At 42.8% G+C, this 26,810-nt stretch overlaps 2 protein-coding genes across 2 annotated transcripts in view; both read left to right on the forward strand.

Moving 5' to 3' along the window:
- Positions 1-7,743, forward strand: part of LOC142098453 (uncharacterized) — a 71,671-nt gene extending 63,928 nt beyond the window's left edge. The window contains exons 9-11 of the mRNA XM_075181299.1: positions 5,086-5,379; positions 6,214-6,552; positions 7,631-7,743. Coding sequence (XP_075037400.1) covers positions 5,086-5,379; positions 6,214-6,552; positions 7,631-7,743 — 746 coding nt within the window. The remainder of the gene's footprint in view (positions 1-5,085; positions 5,380-6,213; positions 6,553-7,630) is intronic.
- Positions 7,744-12,470: 4,727 nt separating this feature from the next.
- LOC142098455 (uncharacterized) overlaps positions 12,471-26,810 on the forward strand; it is a 584,882-nt gene continuing 570,542 nt past the window's right edge. The window contains exons 1-2 of the mRNA XM_075181300.1: positions 12,471-12,776; positions 25,934-26,275. Of these exons, the coding sequence (XP_075037401.1) occupies positions 12,542-12,776; positions 25,934-26,275 (577 nt within the window). The 5' untranslated portion in view covers positions 12,471-12,541. The remainder of the gene's footprint in view (positions 12,777-25,933; positions 26,276-26,810) is intronic.

Below are 26,810 nucleotides of genomic sequence, written 5' to 3' on the forward strand. Positions count from 1 at the left end.
GAAGAGGCTACCAGAGCCGCACAAGCCCAAGTCCAGCAAAACCCATCAGCGCCTGCTGTGGAACCCAAGCTGATCTTGCTGGATCGATTTTCTGGGGACAGGAGTCTCTTCCGTAACTTTAAAGAGAGTTGTAAACTTTACTTCCGTCTCCGACCCCGCTCCTCCGGCTCTGAACAGCAAAGAGTGGGTATAGTGATTTCATTGCTTCAGGGGGACCCGCAGTCCTGGGCCTTTAGCTTGCCTTCCGACAGTCCTTCCCTGAGGTCTGTGGATTCCTTTTTCGAAGCCCTAGGCCTCCTGTATGATAACCCGGATCGGGTAGCTTCCGCTGAGGGCCACCTCAGATCCCTAAAACAAGGCCGACGTTCTGCAGAGGAATACGCCGAATTCCAGCGCTGGTCCACTGACAGCGAGTGGAATGACCCAGCTTTACGCAGCCGGTTCCGTTTGGGGTTATCGGAGCAAATAAAGGATTCCCTGGTACAGTATCCTTCACCTACTTCCCTGGAGGGACTTATGCAGCTCACAATCAAAATTGATAGATGCCGCAAGGAAAGAAGAACTGAGAAGGAAGCATCCACTCCCAGTACGTTCCTTTCTGTGCCTCCTTCTAATATGGAAGCTGCGGAACCTATGCAGCTAGGCGCCTATCGCCTCTCTCAGGAAGAGAGAACTAGGAGACGCACCTTAGGCCTCTGTCTATATTGTGGAACCAAAGGTCACCTTCTGCGCTCCTGTCCCAACAAGTCGGGAAAAGATCAGGCCTAGAGAAGGTGGAAGAGATTCATCTAGGTCTGCAGTTTATTTTTTCCAAAAATGCATTAATAGTTCCTGCTCATCTTTCCTGTGGATCACACTTCTCTGTTACTTCAGCATTTATTGATAGCGGTGCCGCAGGCAACTTTCTGGATACCAGTTTTGCCAAGTCCATTGGAATTCCGTTCATCAAAATGAATTCCGCTATCACTGTCTGCGGTTTGGATGGGGATCCCTTACCTGGAGGCAGGATATCCTTCACGACTCCGCCCCTACATCTTACAGTTGAGTCTCTTCATTCCAAAACCTTGTCTCTTCTCCTCATTGATTGCCCTTCCATCCCGCTAATTCTGGGTCATCCATGGCTTCACCTCCATAACCCTGTGATCGACTGGAATCTTGGAGAAATTACTTGTTGGAGTACTCACTGTTCTCAAAACTGTTTGGCCATGTCTCTTCGGCTCCTGCAGCCGCTTCCGGATCAACTGCCTTCTGCATATCGTGAATTCCAGGTTTCTACCTCCACATAGAGACTTCGATTGTGGCATTGATCTACTTCCAGGATCCAAGTTGCCCAAGGGAAGGTTATTTGCTCTTTCTGGCCCTGAGACTAAGGCAATGCAAGATTATGTGGAGGAAAACTTGCAGAAAGGGTTCATCAGACCTTCAAAGTCTCCTGCAGGAGCGGGGTGTTTTTTCGTCTACAAAAAGGATGGTAGTCTACGCAGTCTTCCAGGACCTCATTAACGAGGTATTCCGTGAGTTCCTGGGTCAGTTCGTGGTGGTGTATCTGGACGACATCCTGATTTATTCTCAGTCTCTCCCTCAGCACCGTGATCATGTCAAACAGGTTCTGCTTAAACTCAGAGAACATCTGTTCTTCTGCTCCGTCCTTACTCCATTTGTCTGTCCCGGAGTTTCTGAAGCACTGGTACTTTGTGTTTACTGTTCTGTACTGTTTAACCCTGTATGGTTTACTGTTTGTACTATGTACGGCGCTGCGGACACCTTGTGGCGCCTAACAAATAAATGATAATAATAATAATAATAATAATAATAACATCATCTCTTCGCCAAACTTGAAAAATGCGAATTCGATGTTAAGAAAGTGTCATTCCTAGGATACATAATTTCTCCCGATAGACTTTCTATGGATCCTAATAAGGTCCAAGCCATCCTGGAGTGGGTACGTCCCATGAATCTGAAAGCGGTCCAAAGATTCTTGGGCTTCGCAAATTACTATTGGAGATTCATTCGAGATTTTTCTAATCTGGTGGCTCCCATCACTGCTCTTACCCGCAAAGGGGCGGATCCCTGTAATTGGTCACCGGAGGCCATTACATCATTTAAAGCTCTTAAGCATGCCTTCCCTACTGCTCCGGTCCTCAAGCATACTAATCCGCAGTTGCCATTTATCCTGGAGGTGGATGCCTCGGAAGTAGGCGCTGGTGCTCTCTTATCTCAGAGTGACCCCGGTGATCATAAAGTGCATCCATGTGCCTTCTTTTCTCGCAAGTTTTCGGCCGCCGAAATCAACTACGATGTGGGCAATCGGGAACCCCTGGCAATCAAGTGGGTGTTCGAGGAGTGGCGTCACTGGCTTGAGGGAGCAGTTCATACAATTTCAGTCTTCACTGATCATAAAAACCTGTTGTACATTGAGTCTGCCAAACGGTTAAACTCCAGACAAGCCTGATGGGCAGTATTCTTTACCCGTTTCAATTTTGTCCTAACCTACAGACTTGGTTCTAAGAATACAAAGGCGGATGCTTTGTCCAGGAGCTTCCTACCTCATCAATTACCCATGGGTGAACCACCACCTATAATTCCGGCTTCTATCATTCACGCTGGGTTGACCCAGGATTTAGGAAACACCATACGTCAATTCCAGAAGAATGCCCCTGCTGAAACACCTGCCGGGCGCCTTTTTGTGCTGGTGCACCTCCGTAGAGCTGTTCTCACTGAGGTCCATGAGAATAAATCTGCCGGGCATCCGGGTATCTCTAAAACCCTAGAAATCCTTATACGCTCAGTATGGTGGCCTTCACTCTCCTCGGATGTTGAGAGTTTTGTCTGTACTTGTGAAGATTGTGCAAAAAATAAAACCTCCAGGATCTCTCCTTCAGGTCCACTTATGCAGTATTTAAGGCAGGGAGGACTTAGCCTCCCTGCCGGTTATAGCTTCCAGATTCCTGTGTTGCTGCCTGCTGCTGTACTCCTGTACTCCTGGTGTTAAGCCTTTGGATTGTTGCCTGCCGTGTATGACTCCTGCCTGTTCTCTGGATTTGTCTTTTGCCTGTGCCCTTGACCTTTTGGCTTATATCTTCGCTTCTGCTGATTTGCTCGTGACCTCGACCCCTGGCGTGTTTCCTGACGATTCTTCCTAGCAAGTGACCCCTGACCTTGGCCTGTTCTTTGGATTTGCTGTCTGCCATTACCCTCTGCTTCTGGGTTCCCCGCAGCTGGTACACATCACACGACCCTCTGTAGTCTGCAGCCAAGTCTGTCCCCACCACTAGGGGCTCCAGTGAACACCTGACTGTCAGAGTAGACTCCGGGTGGTGTTGTACTGGTTGGAGGGGTTCCTGACATAGTGCTGGTATATAATAACACCAGAAAATAGCTTTTTTTGGAACAGGGGAATATGTCACACCCCAAGCACTTGTAGTGCAAATTCAGAAATAAATTGTCTGGTATATTACAATTTCTGCAGGCAGAAAATAGTTTCTTTAGGAGGGAATATGACACCCTAAACAGTTTGTAATGTTTGCAAAAATGCCTCCTCTATACTCCTCTCTTCCTGTTTTAATAACTGCGCTCTTCCTGCTGTAATAAGTGCTGTAATCACTTCTGTAATACCTGTTCTCTCCCTGCTATAATCCTGCGACCTAACCCTTCTCTCTCCCTCTGTCAAATGGCACTGGATTGCTGCGGAGGCAGATATTTATGCACTTGAAACATCGTGAGAACCAAGCTCAGAGATCCAACGACGTCACAATGACGTTTTGCCTCGTTTTCAATTCCGAATAGGCGGGAGAGTATCGAGCCTGCTCGGCTCGGTACCCAGATACCTGAAGTTCAGGCGGGTTTGGTACTCAGGGAACTGAGCCCGCCCATCTCTACTAATTAGTAATAACATCCCTCACATCCCTCCTTCCCCGGGGTCCCGGCTGCGAAGATGACCACTTTTCTTTCAGACACAGGAAACTCTTTCAAGACTCCGGTTTTCGCGCTGCTGATCATGGGCCCTGAACTTCCAGTGAAGCAAGCACCTCACTCCTACATTGACCTCACCTGCCGTCATTATAGTAACACTACAGTCAATATATTTATATAACGGCACAAATCTGGGGCAGGGTACAACACAATTGTATTGAGCATCCCCCATAGCTCAATGCAGTCCATTGTACAGAGGTGGAAAAAGTATGAAACAACAGCCATAGTGCTGTGATCAGCCCCCACCCCTCTCAAACTTAGTTGCCAACAAAAAAGGACATTTATCAGAGGAGCTACTGTGAGGCAAGCTGTGACTTGGAATTAGCTGGCTGAGATGGAAGATAATATACATGTGTCTCCAAAATATTCCACAGGAAAGAGACTATAGGAAGAAGCCTGGGCTAAAAAATCCATATCCTAGCCAGAAAATTGCTTTCAAATGTTGTCTAGAATATACTGCAGAGAAAGTTACAGTGTTAAGTGACATTTGTGGCAGAAATCAAACATTTCACACCACTAGGTAACACGACTCCCACCTTGAAGTGTGTTAGCGGTATGTTATGGGGCTGCTGTTCAGCTTGAACTGACAATTTTTCAGGATTGTTGAGGAGCAGAATTGTGCACATTACAGACAGATTCTGAACAAAGCCTGCTACCCTCTGCCAGAAACATCAGACTGGGCCAGAATGTTATCTGATCGATAGGCTGAGGAGCCCTGACCTTAGCCCATCGAAAACCTGTGTCAAGACCTCAAACTTGCTGATCATTACAGCTCCCCAACTAATGTAGCCCAGCTTTAGCAATTTTGTAAGGAGAGATGGGCAAAGTTAATAGAGATTTATCCAAAAATACTCCAGAATATGGTAGCTTCCAAAAGTGATTCAACGGAGTATCGACCAAGAGTGTATACTTATTGATTGATGATATATATTTTTTTCAAGGCAAAAACATGTATATCAGACCAGTGTTTGAAGTGGGCTGGTGCTATCACCACTTCTCCTACCGCCTTCATTGTAAAAATGATTCAATTTTCCAGACCATCACTTTTAAATTTCAATCACTGTATCACAAACACAATGTTGCTATCTTTAATTCCTCCCCTTTTACTCCTAGTGCCCCCGCAGGTGGGAGAACATGTGAAATTCACCCTCTGTGAGTCAGATCATGTGCTGTGTTCTATGAGTTTCATGAAGTTTTATCCTCAAAATATTAACATTACATGGACCTATGGAGACCAGAATAATATGATACCTTCAATCAAAAAAATAATTCAGACCGATGATGAGAAGACGTTTGATGCTAAAAGCGAGTGTAAAGTTCCCTGGAAATATTTCCAGTCTCTGGTGCGGGTGACCTGGAGTCATGTGTCACTGACGGGTCATCAACGGAGAGATGTCCGCATAACAGGTAATATAATCCATATAGCAATCACAATGCAAGGTGCACTATACAATAACCATATTTTTATCTTAATGGTTTTCCACCTTTTATACACACCTTTCTGCCATTTGTACTAAATACATTGTATTATTTGTCTATCTTTCTTCTGTGCTTTTCAGCCACTTCTTTATATCATGAGACAATGTTATATTTCAACAGAGAACCTGTGCAAAAATTGAGCAGCTGTAAATGAATGGGCAAAAATGTCCTATAGTTCTATGGATTATATAGTTATATGAATTGCACTGGCAGATTTTAAACATATCCCCGAATAGCACATTTCACTTGTTTTATGCCAGGCCTGACATGGCGTGGGGCAAGTGCCAGTCTTTGTCACTAGTCACCTTTGGTAAAAGTCCTGCCCAGTCCAGTCCCAGTCCTGACTTAAAGTCATTGACTAAACCCAGCACCATTTTCATGCCAGGTCTCAGGGGCCACAGGGAATGAAAACCTCCTACACATTCTGCTTTATAGCTGTGGTTCTCTACTGTGCCCTTGTGAGTCTGGGTGGTTTCTCTGCCGCAGGTCAGTCCATAGCTCTGTGGATGTAGTGAGTGACTGGATAGATTGAGTCCTTCTAGTTTGTGAGCCAGCTCTTGGCTTCATGTAACTGGTAGAGCAATGGGGGAATTATCTGTTATATGAGGGGGGGGGTGGGGGGCATGTTATATTGAGTGTACAATAATCTTGCTGTAATAAGTGAGAGACGAGTGTCAATCAGTAATAAAGTAAAACTACCTGCAAGTTATGCAATACAAGAATGGAAATGAAACTAATGAAGATGGGTGTTTTCCTTTGTAGATTTTCCCTGGCGTCCGGTGATAGAGGAAATAGATAAACCAGCTTTACTTGTAAATACAGAAGTCAGATTGCAGTATAAAATCTCTGGATATTTCCCTGATTATCTGACTGTGATCTGGTATAAGAAAGAGGCTACAGCAAGTAATCTGGTTCCTGTTACTAAACGTAATACCTCAATTACTGGTGCACAGAAGCAGCCAGATAACACATACAGTTATACAGGCTGTCTGGTGTTCACACCGTCACTGATGTACCAAGGATCAGAATTAATCTGCAGAGTGGAACATCCCAGCCTGGAGCAGCCAATAGAGAGAAGCACAGGAGCGTTACAAGTGGAGAGTGAGTATGGTACATTAATAAATATAGTGTAATATTAGTTCAATTGTATAATAATCAGCTTAACATTTATTTGCTAAGATAATGGTCTAATTTTATTACTGACACAAAATATCAGCTCCTTTTGCATGTTATGGACTATAATGACAGAACACTGTCACTGAAGGTGTCCACACACATTGAGGGAAATGACACAGATCGGCCATTTGGCAGAATGGCACTATGACCAGAGACCTATGTAGTACTGCTGGCCAATGTCTATACCACATACAGATTGTGATCATTGGCTGGACACATTTTCAATACCATATCTTTTAATTAATGATTTGACAGAGTTACATTAATTAAGTGTCCCCAACAATGTCCCCCATCATGTCATTATCTATCTGGCTGATGATTCTCTTGTCCACTGACTACAGGATCCAGATCACCAGGATCTCCCCCAGCACTACCAAAGGAGACACAAACATTTCCTGTTGACATTACCACATAACATCGATCCTCCACTGCCAGAGTGACACATAACCTTGTAGGCGCCCCCCCCCAGGCACAATTTCAAAACCCGCCTCCCCCAGCACGTCTTTCCCTTACATTGGCTCCATAAAGCTGGTCTTCTCTGCCGTCCTCACTGACACTGTCGGGCCGTGATGATGATGTCACGCCCGACAGTCAGTGAGTGGAGGGGAGGAGACAGAGCCCCCCATCAGCTGTAGGAGGGGAAGGCGGCGGTGGTGATCCATAGCTCCTCCCCCTCCCCATGAATTTATTTGAAGCTGTGCGGCGGCCATGGAAGGTATGCTCAGCGGTCGCCGCACAATTTTAAACTACACTAATAAATGCTTTTTAATTCTGTGGCACTCCCATTAGGCAACTGCCTAACCTTGTCTAATGGGAGCGCCTGGCCTGGTTCTCCCATCTTACCTCAGGTTCCCTACAGTGTCTTCTAACTTCTACTATAGAAGAGCAGGATGCAGCAATCTCTTCCCCTCCCTGCAATAAGGCCCGGGGGGTGATTGGGCTGCACTGGAGGTTTAAAAAAAATTGGCAAATTTATCCCCACGCTCCTGACCACTTTTAACAGTCTCTTTGAAGCGAATGTTGAAAGCTTTGATAGTGGTCATCCCCAAACCGGGTAAAGACCCCTGGCTTCCAGAGTCTTATTTACCTATTTCCCTTCTGTTCACAGACATTTAACTCCTTGCTAAAGTGTTGACTATATGCCTTAATACTGTCATTACTCAAATAAACCAACAACAGGTTTTATGACATTGTAGTCTACATCTATTAACCTGAGGCTGTCAGGACTCCCAATATAAAATCCACTGAAAGCGTAAGTGAAACAAAGTGTTTTTTATTTAACAGGTTACACAGGTTTCAGGATGCAATAAGCGGTAGGTGCAAGCAGGTTATGGCAGTAATAGCAAAGATAACTCAGTAAGCCACAGATGCAAAGAATGGACAATAATAAAAGTTCAAAGAGTCAGTGTTGAGAAACCGGATGAAAAGTCCTGATTCTGAGGCTGGAGAAGCAGGTAAATCACGGTTGTCAGGATACCTGGATAACTCAAGAGGCACGAGGCATCGGATAAGTCACGGGTGTTAGGACTCAGGATACACGAGACACCAGAGGAATCATAGGTGTAGGTAATCAGGTTGCTCAGAAGACACAAGGCACTGGATGAGTCACAGATGTCAAGACTCAGATTGCTTAGGAGGCACAAAGCACCGGAGGAGTTACAGGTATCAGTACTCAGGTTACTCAGGAAACACAAGGCACCGGAGAAATCATGGGTGTCAGGATTCAGGAGACACGAGGCACCAGAGAGTCACGGGTATCAGGGAAAGTGTATTGGTCTGCAGGGCGGAGTACTTGGTTGTCCAGGTGGGCAGACAGCCAGGAGACTGGATCACACACAAGGTGTAACAACTGGAGATATGGGAGCCAGATATCTGGATAGCTGCTACCAACTGTCTAAGCTGGATTGCTTGGGGAGAAATACACTGCAGACTCACTGTGACACAGAAGAGCCAAACAAGCCAGGGATCAAAACCAGATGGTTCACCATGATACCTGAGAGAAGCAGGTGCGGAGTCACAACAAAGCTGAGTCAGGGATACCTGAAGAGGTGCCAAAACTGAGGGAGAAGCAGAGGTACAGGCAACAGAGGAACTGGCAAGGGCTGTTGGGGAAGGCAGTCTTTTATAGACCAGGGACAGGTGCTAAGGATCTTGGAGTAACAAGCCTAACTCTGGCAGGTACTAGAGCAGTCCAAGTACCACAGTGGCCCCTTTGGTGGAACAGTGATACTGCAGGCTGGATACACACAATGGCAAAGTCCAACAAAGTTCATGGCAGACAGGAGCTGCAGGAGGCAAGCAGCATCCACAAGGGAGATGCTGGAGGCAGATCGTGACAGCGGCACTTGTTTACACATCTCCAGATGCCGCTGGCTCATGGGGTTGAGGTAGCAGTTGTGTCACTGGAAGCAGCCATGGCCTTAGACTCGAAGCATGGCTTTCTATGGGAAGTTATGAGGAGATTTGGATTTGGGCTCAAGTTTATAGCCTGGGTGCAGTTGCTATACTCTGTTCCTGCAGTTTGATTAAGTATTATGAGCCATGTTACCGTTCCCTACGACTTGGGCAGAGGAACACGACAGGGCTGGCCTCTCTCCTCAGCCTTGTTTTCAATAGCTATTGAACTCCTGGCATGTTTGATAAGAGCGCATTCCGAGATCTGTGGGTTACAGGCTGGGGACAGTGTGGACAAATTTAAGTTATTTGCTGATGACATGCTTCTGTTTTTGAAAGATTGAGATGGCTCCCTTTGTTAAGTCTTGCGGATGATTTTGATGAGCTCTCTGCCCTGAGGATTAATTATTAATTGGTCTAAGTCAAGTATATTTCCAATATGGAGAAGTCTGCCTCCTACAGGGTGTCTGCATCACCCTTTACAGTGAATGCTTAAGTTTAGATATTTGGGGATAGGGATTACAAACTCACTTGAAGACTATATACCTCTAAATATTGACCCAGTTATTGATTGTCTTCAGGCGCCAAAGTCTCCTCCTGGAAGAAGCTACCTCTGTCCGTGTCAGGTAGTGTTAAATTGATTATGATGGTCCTGCCACCCAAATTCTTGAATCCCCTACATCATGCTCCTCTCTATCTCCCTGGTTGTCTCTTCTAAAAAAAAATAAACATCTCTCCTCTCTGGTGTGAGGGGGAGCGGAAACCATGCATCAAATTGACTACAGTATATAGGTCTCGTGCTTCAGGGGACTTGGCCATTCCCAACTTAAATGCCTACTATATTGCTATGCAGTTAAAGCACTTGCGGTAATGGATTGGTGACTACCCGGCAGCTGGGTCCTCACGCTCTCCCTTCAAGGTTTTGCTGGCATCCAAGATTTCCAGAGTCACTGTGCCGCTGTTACAGCAGGCGATATTGAAATGGAATATGATGCAGGTGTCTTTGGATAGAATGGCTATAGAACGTGACATACCAATCTGAGATAACTCTACTTTTGCTGAACTACATAAGTGTAGTGTGTTTTTATCCCTGGCGAGATATGGACGTCATTTCCCTTGGACTATTGTATGTCAGTAACACTTTGAAGTCCTTCAAACAGTTACAGCAAGACTTTCCCTGCCCTTTTAGGCTATTTTATAGTTATTTGAAACTGAGTCATGCTCTACAGGCTCAGTTTGGGAACCTGACCATTAGGTTTAATCTGGCCCCTCTCAAAGTCTTGCTTCACCAGGTGGGCTCCACACATACCATCTCCATTCTATATGCGAATGTCCTTGTTTTAGTTCTGATGACTTGACTGGCCTTAATGCTACACTGGAGGTAGCCCCTGAACCCTAAGATGATGAGAGTGGGGGTATGTGCTGAGCAGTGCCAGAGAGGCCATTTCCTGCACTAGATATCGTCAAATCTAATTATATATTCTGCATAGGATATACCACTTCCCTCACAAGCTCATCCAAATGAGTGCCAGAACGGACTCCAAGGGATATATTTATTAAGTGACGGAACTGCAGATTCTCTGCGCTTTGGAGTCTTCGGATTTTGTCTTTAATAAAATTGCTGTTTTAAGTAAATTGCTCCAAAGGGCCGAAAATTGGCGGTTCTGAGAAAGTGCCGCTTAGTAAATATACCCCTAAGTGTCCTTAATATGCTACGCACTCTGCTTATTTCTGCAATCTACTTTATGAATGCCCAGGGGTACTGCTTTTTTGGTAGGCAGTGGTGTCTGCTATTCAAAATTCGAGTATTAACGTCCCCCTGCTATTTGTAAGTTAAAATTTGTATCTGTGGCCTTGCCCAAGATTTGTTTCTCAATAAATGTTCAGTCCAATATGTCATTACTCTGCTCATGCTAGCGAAGGTTATAATTACCAGAGCACGGATGCCCAGTGAAAATGAGGTGGATTGGGTCAGTTAACGAGGCTGTGGGTTACAAGAAATACACTTATCAGGTGCAAAATGCCATGCCCAAGAATTACAAGGTTTGGTCAAATCCAGGCTTGTGGTGCCTTCACCTAGGCACATTTCCAGGATGTCTCCCCCCCCCCCCCCCCCCCCCCCCCCCCCCACACACTGGATGCCCTCCAGCTATGTAACTGTGAAACCTATGGGTGTAGCACTAAGTCATACAGTATTTTGTTTTCTTCCGGGTTGTTGATGCCCTACTACCTGCCCCCCCCCCCCCCCCCCTCTCTATCCTTCTCTGATATTCAATTACGGGTTTACTGATTCCTCCCGACTCTCCTTTGTTACATTGTTCAATGTGTGGGATGACTTTTGTTCTATTGTCTTAATTCTAAGATAGTTGACGTTGTTATGTTACATCACAAGTTTTGTCTTTTCCGTTATTAAGGATTTAAGGACATTTTAGTTGGTTTATAGTTTCAGTCTATACAATGTATTGGATTTTTGCTTTTTGTTTTCTGTTTGTGATGTAAAATTTTCAATAAGAATGACTTGATTAAAAAAAAGAAAAAAAAAAGAAGAAGAATGTGGTTAGTTTTTTTCAGGTACTGAATTTATGTTGGTGGAGGGTGTTGTTTGCTAGTCCTTCTTTTAGTATTTTTTTTCTAGGCTTTAAATGAAATTATAGGTTGGATTGTACACCCTAATTGTCTATGTCTCTGTCACCATAAATATATATAGACCACCTGCACTGTTTCACTAATTCTCACTAAAACATTGATTGTTAATAATACTATGTTTTATTTTGCACTTATTAGCAGCTAACATTAATCATCTTCATCATCATCATCACCATTTATTTATATAGCGCCACTGATTCCACAGCGCTGTACAGAGAATTCATTCAGATCAGTCCCTGCTCCATTGGAGCTTACAGTCTAAATTTCCTAACACACACACACACACACACACACATACACATACACATACACATACACACACACACACACACACACACACACACACACACAGACAGAGTGAGAGAGACAAGGGTCAATTTTGATAGCAGCCAATAAACTTACTAGTATGTTTTTGGAATGTGGGAGGAAACCGGAACACCCGGAGGAAACCCACGCAAACATGGGGAGAACATACAAACTCCACACAGATAAGGCCATGGTCGAGAATTGAACTCATGACCCCAGCGCTGTGAGGCAGAAGTGCTAACTACTTAGCGACCGTGCTGCTCTTCTCCTTTCTCACCATCTAACATAGACCTGTAGTCCTGTGACCTCCATATACTCTATACAACTCTATATGGTAACAAAGGTCTAGAGTTTTCAGCAATAAATACTCATGAAAATCATGATCAACATTTACAAAGCACCACAGATTCTGCAGCAAGGGTACATAAATACAAAATGCAAAAAGTAAATACGTAAATCCACAGACAATATCCCACTAATTACATATTTGCTATTTTTTTTCTCTATTTCAGTAAAACCCCAAATCCAAAAACCTATACAGCTGTCTATCAGTGATTCAGGAGATGTGATGGGAGCTTTAAGTTTCATGAACTTTTATCCTAACGACATATCGGTCACTTGGACCTGTGGACACACAGAGATTCAATCAGAGAAAACAGTCAGTAAGAATCCTGATGGAACATTTAACAGTAACACTAAATGTAACATTCCTAAAAAGTATCTGTTAACCCCAGTGAGAGTGACCTGGAATCATGGAACCACGAAAGTACCAGAATACAGAGAGATATCTGTACAGGATCCAGGTAAAGTGATGCAGACATATATTTACTTAATTATAAAATATTTTATCAAAATACATTGAGAGTTAATTCTCATTTCCCGGTTTGTCCTGGGTAGATAAAATAAAATTGGTACCAGACAGGAGGCATTAAGCACTACTTTCTCAAACATCTTTGTAGAATAGGATGACAGAAGTTTTGATAGCTCTTAGAGATGGTAGTTTTAGATGGTTCAGATAGGTTTGTCTAGAAATGGGGAGCTTAGTAGGAGAATGCAGAGCATCAGGATTCCTATTGAATTTAGTAACAATTATCTGGTTTCTGGAAGTAGATCTTAGTTGGTAAGAGCTGTTAACTACAGGGTTAAGATTTCTGTTCAGTTGGTCCACGCAGAGCTGGGGATTTAAGGACCACAAAAAAGTTCTGGTTGCGGTTATGAGTTAGCAATAAAGAGTCAAAGCACCACATACACTGTTCATTGAATGCTCTGGCAATAGCTTTGTTGTGAGTGCACTGTATCATTTCTATTCCTTATAGAAAATTAGCCTAAAATAAATGTTGACAAATTGAAATATTATGCCAAGACAAACCAATGTTTTAGTGGCAAAGTGTGTGAAGGAGGTATGTTGATAAGTGCTTTACCACAAATGTAAATGCACAATAACTATTTTAATAAACTGCAGAATTATACACAAAATAATATCTGGCCAGATAAAATTACATACTGTATATTAAAAAGAAACATACAATATAATTGAATATAATGAGAACTGGGGTTCAATGTACAGGAATCAATATGCCATAAGAATAGGTCAGTTTACTTAAAGGCTCATAGTCCAGGTTCTTGAGTGGATAAGATGTAATCCTTTGTTCTATGCTTGATATGAATGTGCTTAGGAATGCTAAAATTAACTGGCATTAGCAATCATTTGTTTTTTCAATCTAGTGAAGGCAGATAACTGTATTCCGAATTTAAAGATAATAGTGTTCAAAAGCATAGTACCATCCATAATAGCACAGTGTGTATCCGAAATTACAGTTTAAACCCACCCATATGTTAAAAAGGACATATACAGTTTAATAAACCAGTCATTTAGGCGACAAGGACTGCCACTTTTGTGGCTGAAATGCTTGGTTTGTTTGGGGCCCCACAAAACAAGCTACCAATGGGCTTAAGGCAGCTAAGCTAACAGTGCTGTCAATGAACTCTACAGCGACAAGATGTTGTTGTCGTCATCCTCACCCTAATCCTCACCCTCATCAGTGTGTACATAATCCTCACACAATTCATACCCGCTGTAATCCACCATTAGAGAAGTCTCTGTACTTTGATGTAATTGACGGTAAAGGCCTTCCTCATGGAATTTGTAGTTCATTTTGATGAACATCATCTTTTCCACGTTTTTAGGAAATAGCCTCCTACGCCGATCGCTGACAATGTTCCTGCTGTGCTAAAAACTCTTTCTGAGTACACAGTAGAGGATGGGCAGCTTTGGTATTCTTTTAGACCAGACCAGATGTCAAAATGTTTTGCTGACTCATCTGCATCACCACTGGGTCTCTTGGGATAGCTAAGTTTTTTTCCTAGCAGCAGTTGATGGAGCAAGTGAAGGAGGAGACATTGTGTCATGTACCACTTGAGCTGTCAACTTGCTCACCAGGACTTCATTGCATCTCTTGAGATCTGGGTCAGTTGGAAAGAAATAAAAGGCATGCTCTTAAACCTAGGATCAAACACAGCCAAACTGTACTGATCAAATTTTAAGATGTTACTATCTCTTGGATCCTGGCGAAGCATATAAAGTACTGTAAAGTCTACTTATGCTATATGAATGAATAAGGATATGGGGTACTTCCTTTGGTGATTGAATGGTCTCCCTATCATTCAGACAAACATATAGTAATATGTTGAGGTTTCCTTGAAGATTAAACATCATCCTTTCTAATCCAATATGGTTGTTTATTGGTATACCTTATACACAAGTTTTTGAGCCCCCACACACCATATCTGTATTTAAGGCAGACTAGTTACTGAAACTCTCATCTACTCTATTTGAATGAGGAGTCTGCACTTAGGACATATACTATCTATCTCAAAGCATAGCATATTTAATCAATAGGCTATCACTATCAGTTTAATTGACTATTAGCAATCATTGTATTTTTAAAAGTGTAACTTATTTCAACTGTGGAATGTATTTCTACATGGTATATATTTATAGATGCATTATGGAATACCTTCATATATGAACAGACATTCAGCGTCTACTATATACATGTACTTTATTTTGTTTATGGTGGTCACTTACAAAACCACTAGCTGTATTGGCACCAATAAAGTCTTTATCTACATCAGGATTGCCTACTTTCAGCGAATAACCAATCAGGAACTGGAATGAGGGATATTTAAACTGATACACTTACTGGAGACTCAGACACATTTATCCCTGAGGAAGCCTCTACAACAGAGGTGAAACGCATTGGTTTATTGCATTTATACTTCAATACATTTCTATCCCACTGCTTCATCCTCATAGTGATTTATTAGGCTCCAAAAACAGTAACTCTGCAAACGCGGAAGATTCGCCCGCTCAGCGGGACGCAAGGAGCTGCAGACAGAGGGCCTGAGTCATTAAGAAGAGCAAAGCATAAAAAAGGAGTAACATTTGCACCTGGGCAAAACCATGTTGCATTGGAGGGGGAGGTAAATTTAAAATGTGGAGACAGATTTATAGTTTGGGTAGGACATGTCCTAGATACAATTTAAATTTCAGTATAATAATAAAGCTATTAAGTATTTGTGTGCTAGATGAAAAAACAGCCAGTATTTAACTTATGTGCAAAATAATAAACTAATTTGCACCCCTTTTATTGGGACATGGTTTGTCCCAGAGAACATTTACTCCTTTTCTGCCTTAATGACTCGGGCCCAGAGAGCGCAACAGCTGGGAGCACTGTGAGGAAGCTGTGCATGCGCTAGCTATCACCTTGTCAACAGCGGTAAACCTGTCTACAAACCACCTGCCGCTTTACCCGTTCCATTGGGATTTGGATATTTGGAGACGATTCACGGCCAACCGGAGGGACACTTTACTTTGAGTTTCATCACAAACTGTAAGTCACCCGTATTCCCCGGAGGACACTTTTCTTTGTGTTTCACCAAAAACTGTAAGTTACACTTTTTCTCAATTGGGACTGGGCACATTGAAATCGTGTCTAGTTGTATTGGGTATATACTTAATAAAGTGACCACGATATTCCATGAACACTGGATTGTGTCTATTTGCTTATGGAATGAAAGCTAAGGGTTAGATTTACTAAGCTGCGGGTTTGAAAAAGTGGGGATGTTGCCTATAGCAACCAATCAAATTCTAACTGTCATTTTGTAGAAGGTACTAAATAAATGAAAGCTAGAATCTGATTGGTTGCTATAGGCAACATCCCCACTTTTTCAAACCCGCAGCTTAGTAAATCTAGTCCTAAGACTCTTTATCATACGATTGCAGTATTATTTATGTATTATTACCTTTCCTGTGATTATTTCATTTGTTTAAAACCGATTTCTACTATGTTATTCTCTGGCCAGAGTGGCAGACATCACTTCTTTTAACCTATAATACACTTTATAAAATTTCATGATATAATTACAGACTTTGTCTTACATTGTTATATTGGTGGAGCGCCATTTAATCCCCAAAGGCAGAACCCCATATCCATATTCATTCATATAACTATCCAAATAAAGTGCTTGATCTTTAAATCAGACATACTTAGCGGAATGACTTTGTTTCATCTCCTCCTTCAATTTCTGGAGATGCCTTTCCAAAAGTCTAATTAGGGGAATCACTTGACTCAAGCTAGTAGTGTCTGAACTCACTTCACTGGTGACTACTTCGAATGGTTTCACCACCTTGTACAACATGGAAAGTATTCTTCACTCAATGGACTAAAGTACATTCCCCCTCCTTTCCCAATGGCATGGCTTGTGGAGTAAGCGTGAATGGCTTTTCGCTGTTCCACCATGATCTGAAGCCACCTCTTGCTTCAGTTAGTGTCAGGGCAAATTCCATTCTCCTTGCAGCTGCTGCAATCTCCTACAGGCAACATCTCCTGCACGTCCCAGTCATTTCTTAAAAAGCTCTGTACCACCAAGTTGATTGTGTGAGAAAAGCAGCGATTGTGTTGTAATTCATCCAGCTGTAATGCTCTCACAATATTGGTGTCTTTATTAGAAATCACATATACTTAGGAGAGTCCAAGCGGCATAAGCCTTGTTGCAATGACTTCCTTTAGTTCTTCTAACAGGTTGTCGGCAGTATGCCTCCTAGTGAAGCTGGTAATACACAGAGTAATAAATACATACGTTATGATCTGCGCACTCCAAGGATTGGGGGAAAGGGAAAAGGGATGCTGCCACTACTTCAAGTGAAGAATAGCCTCTACTCCACAATACCATACAATTGCAATAAATACAGAAGTCGGTGCAAGGGGAAGGATATGTGAACAAAAGGAGACAAACAAAAAACAAAAAACAAAAAACAAATACTGTAATTTGCAAGCTGAAAAAGTCCTACCCCACTTCTTGTGGGGAATGTTTTTAACGTTACCAGTTCAAAATCACAGTTCTATCCGGGTGTAGGATGGTGCCCTTAGTTATTTCTTAGGAAATGTTGTAGTTCCTCCTCAACCCGATTAGCATATATACAGGGTAAAAAGAAAAAAAAAAACGCTCATAGCGTAAAAACGTTTTTTACATTTATTTAAATGACATTAAAAACACTCACATTGAGTAGCGATGTCTGTTCCCATAAAGGTATCTTTACTTAGAGTCCCACAAGAGAACGCGATGAAGCAGATTAAGCAGTTCCTTGTTTCTCGAGTGGCTCCAGCCGTCCTCAGTCTCAGAGTGCCGGAAAGAACCCTGTGACGTTCGGAGGGCGTGGTTACTCCGTGGATGCTTCCAATTGGCCCAACGCGTTTCGTCACAGGTTGTGACTTCATCAGGGGTGTGATGAAGTCACAACCTGTGACGAAACGCGTTGGGCCAATTGGAAGCATCCACGGAGTAACCACGCCCTCCGAACGTCACAGGGTTCTTTCCGGCACTCTGAGACTGAGGACGGCTGGAGCCACTCGAGAAACAAGGAACTGCTTAATCTGCTTCATCGCGTTCTCTTGTGGGACTCTAAGTAAAGATACCTTTATGGGAACAGACATCGCTACTCAATGTGAGTGTTTTTAATGTCATTTAAATAAATGTAAAAAACGTTTTTACGCTATGAGCGGTTTTTTTTTTCTTTTTACCCTGTATATATGCTAATCGGGTTGAGGAGGAACTACAACATTTCCTAAGAAATAACTAAGGGCACCATCCTACACCCGGATAGAACTGTGATTTTGAACTGGTAACGTTAGAAACATTCCCCACAAGAAGTGGGGTAGGACTTTTTCAGCTTGCAAATTACAGTATTTGTTTTTTGTTTTTTGTTTTTTGTTTGTCTCCTTTTGTTCACATATCCTTCCCCTTGCGCCGACTTCTGTAATACACAGAGTAGCCTGATTCTGAATGATCTGACGTTGTTTGTTAGATGCTGCTGCTGTTCCTACTGCTGAAGGTGATTCACCAACCCAGTGGGCTGTCGGTCATACAATCTTTACTTTGCCTAGTTCCGCTTGTCCATATATCTCTAGCAAAATGGTGTTTAAATGGAATTTGGTAAAGGGGACACAGGACCTCAATTAGCTGTCTAAATCCTGCTGCATTAATTGTGGATATTGTATACAAATCTTATACTAGCATAGTCGCCATGTTGTCTGTGATCCACTGTGCGACTGGGCGACAGCTGTCATACTTGCTTCCTCTTGCAAAATAATGTTTAACAGTCAGTTGTTGTAAACTGCTAGTAGTCTTCTTCTTGGTCTGCTTCTGGGATGAAGATCCAGCACCAGCAGCAGCAGCGGAGCAAACACTCAAGGATTCTTCTGATGAATTCTGGATAGGGGAGGAGTCATCTAGCCTTTTCATCTTGGATGAAGGACTAACTCAAATCACAAGTGAGGATATTGATGACGACAGTGTTTGTGGTGTAGATTGCAGGTGCTGGGATCTAGATAAGAGAGCTGATGCTGGACTGCTTGTTATTTTTAGAATAAGTTCCGTATTTTCCCAAAAGCTTGCCATGAACTCTCTTCAAATGGTGTAACATGGATGAGGTTCCTAGATGGTTAAGGTCCTTACCTCTACTGACTGTGGCTTCACAAACGCTACAAATGGCTACACAACTGTTGTCAGGATTTGGGTAAAAAAAGTTTCACACATAAGAGTTGGTTTTTTGCTCTTATGCCCAGGTACGACAATGGCCTTCTTCTTATCACTGGAAAGAACTGCTTTCACTGGTGCAGGACTTACACAAACAACATCCTCATCATCAACTTCCTCTAGTCAGTTACACAAATATCCCCCTCATCCTGTTGCAAATCCAAAGTGGCATCCTCAATTTCTATATCACCAGCTATACTTGTGCTGCTCATCCACACATTTGCAGAAATGGTGAAAGGACTGTCCTCATGGATTTGTGACATTTCCAAACACAGAGTTTGTTCTACTGTCTTACTGGGTTTTTTTCAGCACTGATTTTATGCATGTCATTTATTTGGCACTTCTTCTAGACTCTGAATGATAAGGTGTTGCATCATCATGACAGACAGAAGAAGATGGCTCACTGACAGTTGCAGAATTATCAGTCATAATTAAAGGTGAAGGCCTGTATCTTTCCATGCCACTGAATGTGTAGAAAGGCCTGTTGGCAATTTTATTTTTTTCTGCAGTAAAATTGCCCTTTATTAGAAGATGTTTTTTTTTTTTACCAATGTAAAAACTTGTTTTTTTTAATTTCAGTTTCCCTTACCTAAACCCAGTGTGCCATTGAGCATAGGCTTTAGAAGATTACGTAGAAGGACTAGTGTCTTCATGGCTCGTGGAAGCAGCTGGTTGGTGCTTCTGCTCCTCTGTTGACTGATCATGATACATATCAATGAACACACACAATTTGTCCAAAAATGCAATTTTACTTTTTCTGTAAATGACAAACAAGTACACAACTGAGTAGAGTACACACAGCGAGTCAATGATTTATATGTTGTGTTGCAGAATAACGAAATTTGAAGGTTGCACTGGAGACTGTAGATAGAAAAGAACAATGCTACCCCTCCTTTGCTTGTGTGAGCAATGGCACTAGAGAGTGACAAGACGATGCTACCCATCCTGTGTCTGTGTGACCAATGGCACTGTCAGTTGCCATCCCCGCTCCCCACTCGCGTGTCCCATTTCTAGACAATGGAACGCTCTTTATGGGTATCGGCCCGGCAGTGCGGGCGCATGCGCAAAGCATCAAGTCTCCATTGCCAGGCAACAGAGACACCAGCAACTCCTCCCTGTCGGCGGTCAGCTGTTCTGAACGCCGATTCCACTTCCGCCAATGAGAATGCTCCTTTTTTTTTTAAAGCAGGCTTTGGCGCCATTAGGCTGCCAGAGTAACTAGGTCAACCTCTGCTCCAGCACCCTTGTCAGCTTTTTAGCATTTTGCCTGTCTTGCTGGATTCCGACCCAGTTCTGCCTAACTCTCCTTTTGGATCTCCCTCTGGTTATATTGATCTTCTGGTATTGGCCCCCGGCTTCCTGACTCTGCTCCTTCGTGCTCCTTCAGTACCTTTATTGCCCACACGGTTTAATCTCGGACATTGCGACAATGTCTACAAAATACCAGCAGGACCTTCAGAGCTCTAAATCCGTGACAGGCACTGAACAATGGCACTGGATACTGGAGAGTGACAGGAACGATGCTGCCCCTCCGGTGTCTGTATGAGAAATGTCGCCGGATATCCTGTGGAGGGACTTATGGAATCCAAAAGCAGTGAGATCTGATGACACGACATTGAAGTTTTGCCACATCGTCAGATCCAAAGAAGCGGGAGAGTACTCTGATTTACGCAGTTTGGTGGGCTCAGTTTTCTAAAAAACGAGCCTGCGCATCTCTACTGTTTTCTAGTCACATTCAAGTCACTGGTTTCATAGGTCAGGCTGTCACTAGCAATTTTGAAGCTGAGATCACCAGGAAACGACTGTGAAGAACCCTGTGAGCCAATGCTGTCCAGTTGACAACTATATATTAGAGTGTAATCCTCTGAGAACAGGTCACATTGGGTGATAAACTGCTCAGGTCATTCTTTATATGTCAGCTTATTTCATGTTCAGATTTTTCAGAATGAAAAAAAAATGCTCTTGTTTTTAACTTCCATTGACTGACAACGCAAAAGAAAAAACAGCCTTCTCTGTTACAGAAGTGCTCTATCAATAAAAAGTGTTGCCATTTGGATTACATGGAGGTCCAAAAACCTTCCAACGTGCCATAGATAAGATGTTGAAACTCCACAGGCAGTATGCAACGGCTTATCTGAATGATGTTGTGATTCATAATCCAGATTGGGACTCTCGGTTAGCTAGAGTTCAAGCAGTGTTGGACTAAATTAGAAAGGCAGGGCTTACCATTCAACCCGAAGAAATGTTGTCTAGCGATGGAAGAGGTTAGAAACCTGGGCTTTACCATAGGAAGTGGTGTGGTTAAGCCCCAGTTGGCTAAAATTAAGGCTTTCCAAAACTGGCCCCATCCTGTGAGTGAAAAACAAGTGACAGCCTTTTCAGGGATCACAGGGTATTACCAGCGGTTCATTTGTAATTTCGCCACCACAGTGGTTCCATTATCAGACGTTACAAAGAGAAGGCAGTCTAATATGGTGAGGTGGAACCCTGAGACAGAGGAAACCTTTCTGGCATTAAGACCTTAAAATTGGCGTTATATACGCAGCCTGTATTAATAACGCCACATGTAAAAAAACAACTACTTACCTGTAAACAGACACACTGGAAATCCGATGTGAGGAGAGGGTGACACAATGACATAACTTGCAAGAGCGACTTGGATTTATTTATTTTTTTAAAGCGACAAAGCACGAACACATTTAATTATGGTAATATTAATTGTATTCCTAACCCTAACCCCTAGCCCAAACCCCAACCCCAACCTTTACTCTAAGCCACTGCCTAACCCTAACCACTATGGTAAAGGTAATACTTACATGGGTCCGTGTGTTGCCGCTTTAAAATCCGAAATGTCCAAGTCGCGCTTGCAAGTGACGTAATTTAGAAGTGTTGCCCTCTCCTTACATCGGAATTTCAGTGTGTCTGTTTACAGGTAAGTAGTTATTTTTACATGTCACTTTCTTCGCTATCGTATTACTTATGTAGCTGTAAATACTGTTGGTGTTTACATCACCGTTAATACGATTACCACCCGGAGTAGTGCCCTATAACATATCTTGAGTAGAAAGCTTAATGAGCATGAGAGGAGGTACGCCATTGTAGAAAAGGTAGCATTGGCTATTAAGTGGGCATTAGACACTCTGGGGTATTTCCTCTTGGGTTGACAGTTAAAGCTTAGGATGGATCATGCCCCATTACAGTGGACATCTGCAATTTAAAGCCAGAATGCCTGGGTTACGAGATGGTTTCTAGCCTTACAGGATTTTAGGTTTACAATGGATCATAGACCTGGTACACAATTAGCTAACGCCAAAGCATTGTCTTGGGTCTTCTTCCTAGGGGCTACAAGTGTTCCAGCCCCTAGGTCAAAACAGATGAGGGGGATGTGTGACAAAGTGTTTGAGCGCAGGTACATTTCACCTAGGTTCCTAACCTACTTGTTTTAAAACCCCAGGGAAAGTTATTGTGTGTAAGCTGCTGAAGGGCTATAGGCCTGTTTTAAAGCTGGAAATGGGTCCTGGGGTTATGGATGGATTGTGAGGGCAGACTCCATCCATTAGGCCCATAAACCGGGTCTTCCAAATTATCACTTACAAATGATGTAACTTGCAAGATTGACTTGGATTTTTTTTTTTAAAGCTGCAACGCACGAACACATTTAATTATGGCAATATTAACAGTATTCCTAACCCTAACCCCTAACCCTAACCCCAACCTCTAACGTAAAGGTAATACTTACATGGGTCCGTGTGTTGCGCTCTAAAATCCAAAATGTCCAAGTCGTGTTTGCAAGTGACGCAATTTGGAAGTGTCGCCCTCTCCTTACATCGGATTTCCAGTGTGTCTGTTTACAGGTAAGTACTGCTGGTAATTAGGAGTTGCACCTAAGGGGTACAAGTAAAAGGCTGCAAAGCAGCTCAGTCAGTCTCCCCCAGTCACAGGGGCTGCAGAGTCTCTGTGACAGAGAGGCTGATATCAGCCTGTAAATAACTGTGCTGAAACCTCTTTTTGTTTTGTCTTAGTTTTTTAGTCAGCAGTGACCAGTGTTTAGTAGAGATGAGCAGGCTCGGATTTCGGTAATCCGAGCCCACCCGAACAGTACGGATCCGATGGGATCCGAGCACTGTTCGGGAACTTCCGGGCGGCAAATGAAGCCAAACCGAGGCTATGACATCCAAGTCTCGCGTCGGATCTCGCGAGACTCGGATGTCATAAATTCACCTCTCGCGGCCGCCATCTTCATTCTGGCTGCGATCACTCGTGAGGGAGGTTGTAGTTAGGTAGCTCCTGTCCTGCTTTTCAGTTTAGTGTTGCTTTGTGCTTTGTCCAGTGCTCTGTCCTGCTGAGTCCAGTGGTGCTTTGTCCAGTGCTCTGTCCTGCTGAGTCCAGTGGTGCTGTGTCCTGTGCTCTGTCCTGCTGAGTCCAGTGGTGCTGCCTGTGTCCTGTGCTCTGTTCTGCTAAGGGCATTGTTATTTCCAAATTATCCAAAAATTCAAAAAAATGTTAATTTTTTTTATAAAAAACTTATAAAAAAAAATTTATAAAAAAATTATCCAAAAATAATTGAAAAAATATATAAATAAATACTAGGTACTGCTATTTAAAAGTCAAACTACGTTCACTGTTGCTGCAGTACCCAAAAATACTAGTTACTGCTATTTAAAAGTCAAACTACGTTCACTGTTGCTGCTGTACCAAAAAATACTAGGTACTGCTATTTAAAAGTCAATCTACGTTCACTGTTGCTGCTGTACCAAAAAATAGGTACTGTTGTATAACTCCAGTCCAGTGGTACTCTCCTGTGCCGCAGATAATTTGTAAAGGCTTTGCCGAGTGTGTGTGGTTTAGGGGTACGCACTCTTGTGCTGCATATAATGGAGTACAAAAATTTGGAGGATAAAGTAGGGAAAGATCAAGACCCACTTCCTCCTAATGCTGAAGCTGCTGCCACTAGTCATGACATAGACGATGAAATGCCATCAACGTCGTCTGCCAAGGGCGATGCCCAATCTTCAACACCTGTGGCTGCGAGGAAAAAGCTCAGTTTTCCTAAAAGACCCGCTGGCGGGGATGCTGAGAACATCTGGTCCGGACTGAAGGACCTGATAACCATTGCAGACATGTCTACTGCAGCTGCATTGGATGCTGTCACAATTGAAAAAATGGAGGATTACTTTGCTGACACCATCCAAGTAGACATGTCAGACAGTCCATATTCTTACTGACAGGAAAAAAAGGCAGTTTGGAAGCCCCTGTACAAACTAGCTCTATTTTACCTGAGTTGTCCCCCCTCCAGTGTGTACTCGGAAAGAGTTTTTAGTGCAGCGGGGAACCTGGTCAGTGAGCGGTGAAGGAGGTTGCTTCCGCAAAACGTAGAAAAAATGATGTTCATAAAAATGAATTGTCAATTCCTCAATCAAGTACAGCACTGCCCTCCAGATAGTACAGAGGGACCTGTGGTTGTGGAGTCCAGCGGGGACGAATTGATAATGTGTAAGGATGAGGAAGTACACACTGAAGGGGGCCAGGAATCAGAGGATGAGGCCGACATCTTGCCTTAGTAGAGCCAGTTTAGTTAGTACAGGGAGAGATGAATAGCTTTTTTTGTGTGGGGGCCCAAACAAACCAATCATTTCAGCCACAGTAGTTTGGTAGGCCCTGTCGTTGAAATGATTGGTTTGTTAAAGTGTGCATGTCCTATTTCAACAACATAAGGGTGGGAGGGCCCAAGGACAATTCCATCTTGCAACTCTTTTTTTTGGCATTATGTGCTCTTTGGGGCCTAGTTCTATCTCCATCAGAGATAGTCCTGCAGGCCATGTCACCGGCACAGCTATGTTGGTGTTAGACATGTGTCCGGTGTCCGCCATCTGTGCAGTGGAATTCAGACCAGTTGGAGGAGGTATTGTAGCCCCGGTACCAAATTGGGTACCGGGGCCACTCCACTACGCAATCCAGATAGCTGCGTATCAGATATTAAAATACGTTCAGTGTTGCTGCCAAATCCAAAAATAATTAAAATGCCCTGTCATCATCGAAAACAAGAGGTAATGACGCGCTAGAACTCCACCCTCTATATGCTGCAGAGGATGGAGGAGCAGAAAAAGGCCATTCAAGCCTACACAGCCACCTACGATGGGCCACGTGTTTGTGCCGCCCACTTGTGTGGCTTAGCTTAGACATCCAGCTACCTTGGTGCAACGTTTTGGACTAAAAACAATATTGTGAGGTGTGAGGTGTTCTGAATAGACTGGAAATTAGTGGAAATGATTGTTATTGAGGTTATTGAGGTTAATAATAGCGTAGGAGTGAAAAAAACACAAAAAACTAGCACTTTTTATACTTTTTTAAAAATAAATCAGAACCCAAAACCCTAAATCAGAACCAAAACCTTTCGTCAGGTCTTTTGGCAGAACCAATCAGAACCCAAAACCTCAAGCTAATCAGAACCCAAAACCCAAAACACCAAAAGTGGCCGGTGCACACCCATAGTGTTTAGTAGTAGCCAGAAGGCAGTGTGCTTATTTTGGAGTTTTCTTTTGTTTTCTTACTGAAGAAAACAGGCTGAGGCCAATTGCACACGAAACCTTTGGACTTGTGTGAAATTTCTTTGCTCCTATTATAAACACCATCCACCCCAGGAGACGGTACTATATATATATATATAATTACTTGCTTTAATAAGTGAGGAACCTGGCAATCAGCAGCACTTGGCAGTGATGCAATAATAACAAGAAGACAAGAATGGAGATAACATAGCAGAGTCTGGGTAATGAAGATACTACATTGCATGGTTGGATATTTTCCTTACAGTACATGACTGTTTCTTTTACTGCATACAGTAATATGATTTCATTTGTAGATTTTCCCTGGCGTCCGGTGATAAAGGAAACAGAGAAGCCAACTTTACTTGTGAATACAGAAGTCAGATTGCAGTATATAATCTCTGGATATTTCCCTGATTATCTGGCTGTGACCTGGTATACGAAGGAAAATAGTGGACATAATACATTTTCTGTTACTAAACATAAAACCTCAATTACAAGTACACAGAAGCAGCCAGATAACACATACAGCTGTACAGCCAGTCTGATATTCACCCCATTACTGATGGAACATCAAGGATCAGAATTCATCTGCAGAGTGGGACATCCCAGCCTGGTGCAGCCGATACAGAGAAGTACAGGAGCGTTACACGTGAAGGGTGAGTATGGTATATTAATAATTGTAACCTAATATAAGTTCAATTGTATAATTATCAGCTCAACATTTATGTGCTAAGATAATTGACACAAAATATCAGCTATTTCTGTATGTTATGAGTATAATGTCATAACACTGTCACTGAAGTCATCCACATACATAGGTGTATAGCGTGTAGGTAATACTTTATCTTATAACAGAACTGATTTGGAATGTCAGGGTATCACTTAATAATACATTTTACCTCTATTTTTTATATCTGAACATTTCAGTAATAGGGTTTAGTGGGCCTTTTATAAGTGGTGTTCAGTTCAATGGTCATCTTGCTGTCATACTCTAAATATATCCATATCATTTAAACTAAACTCTTTATAAATTCCAGGATATAATCAGCAATTGGGTTTTCTTGGGTACAAATCATGTGTGATAAAATATTATCATTACAATTGCAACAAAAAGTGTCATTTCAGTTTTCCAGTGTGGACCCCACAGCAAACCCCCTATAAAAGGTCTGATGTGGTATAATAAAGATGTTT

The sequence above is a fragment of the Mixophyes fleayi genome, chromosome 7 (genome assembly GCF_038048845.1).
Source record: "Mixophyes fleayi isolate aMixFle1 chromosome 7, aMixFle1.hap1, whole genome shotgun sequence".
NCBI lineage: Eukaryota > Metazoa > Chordata > Amphibia > Anura > Limnodynastidae > Mixophyes > Mixophyes fleayi.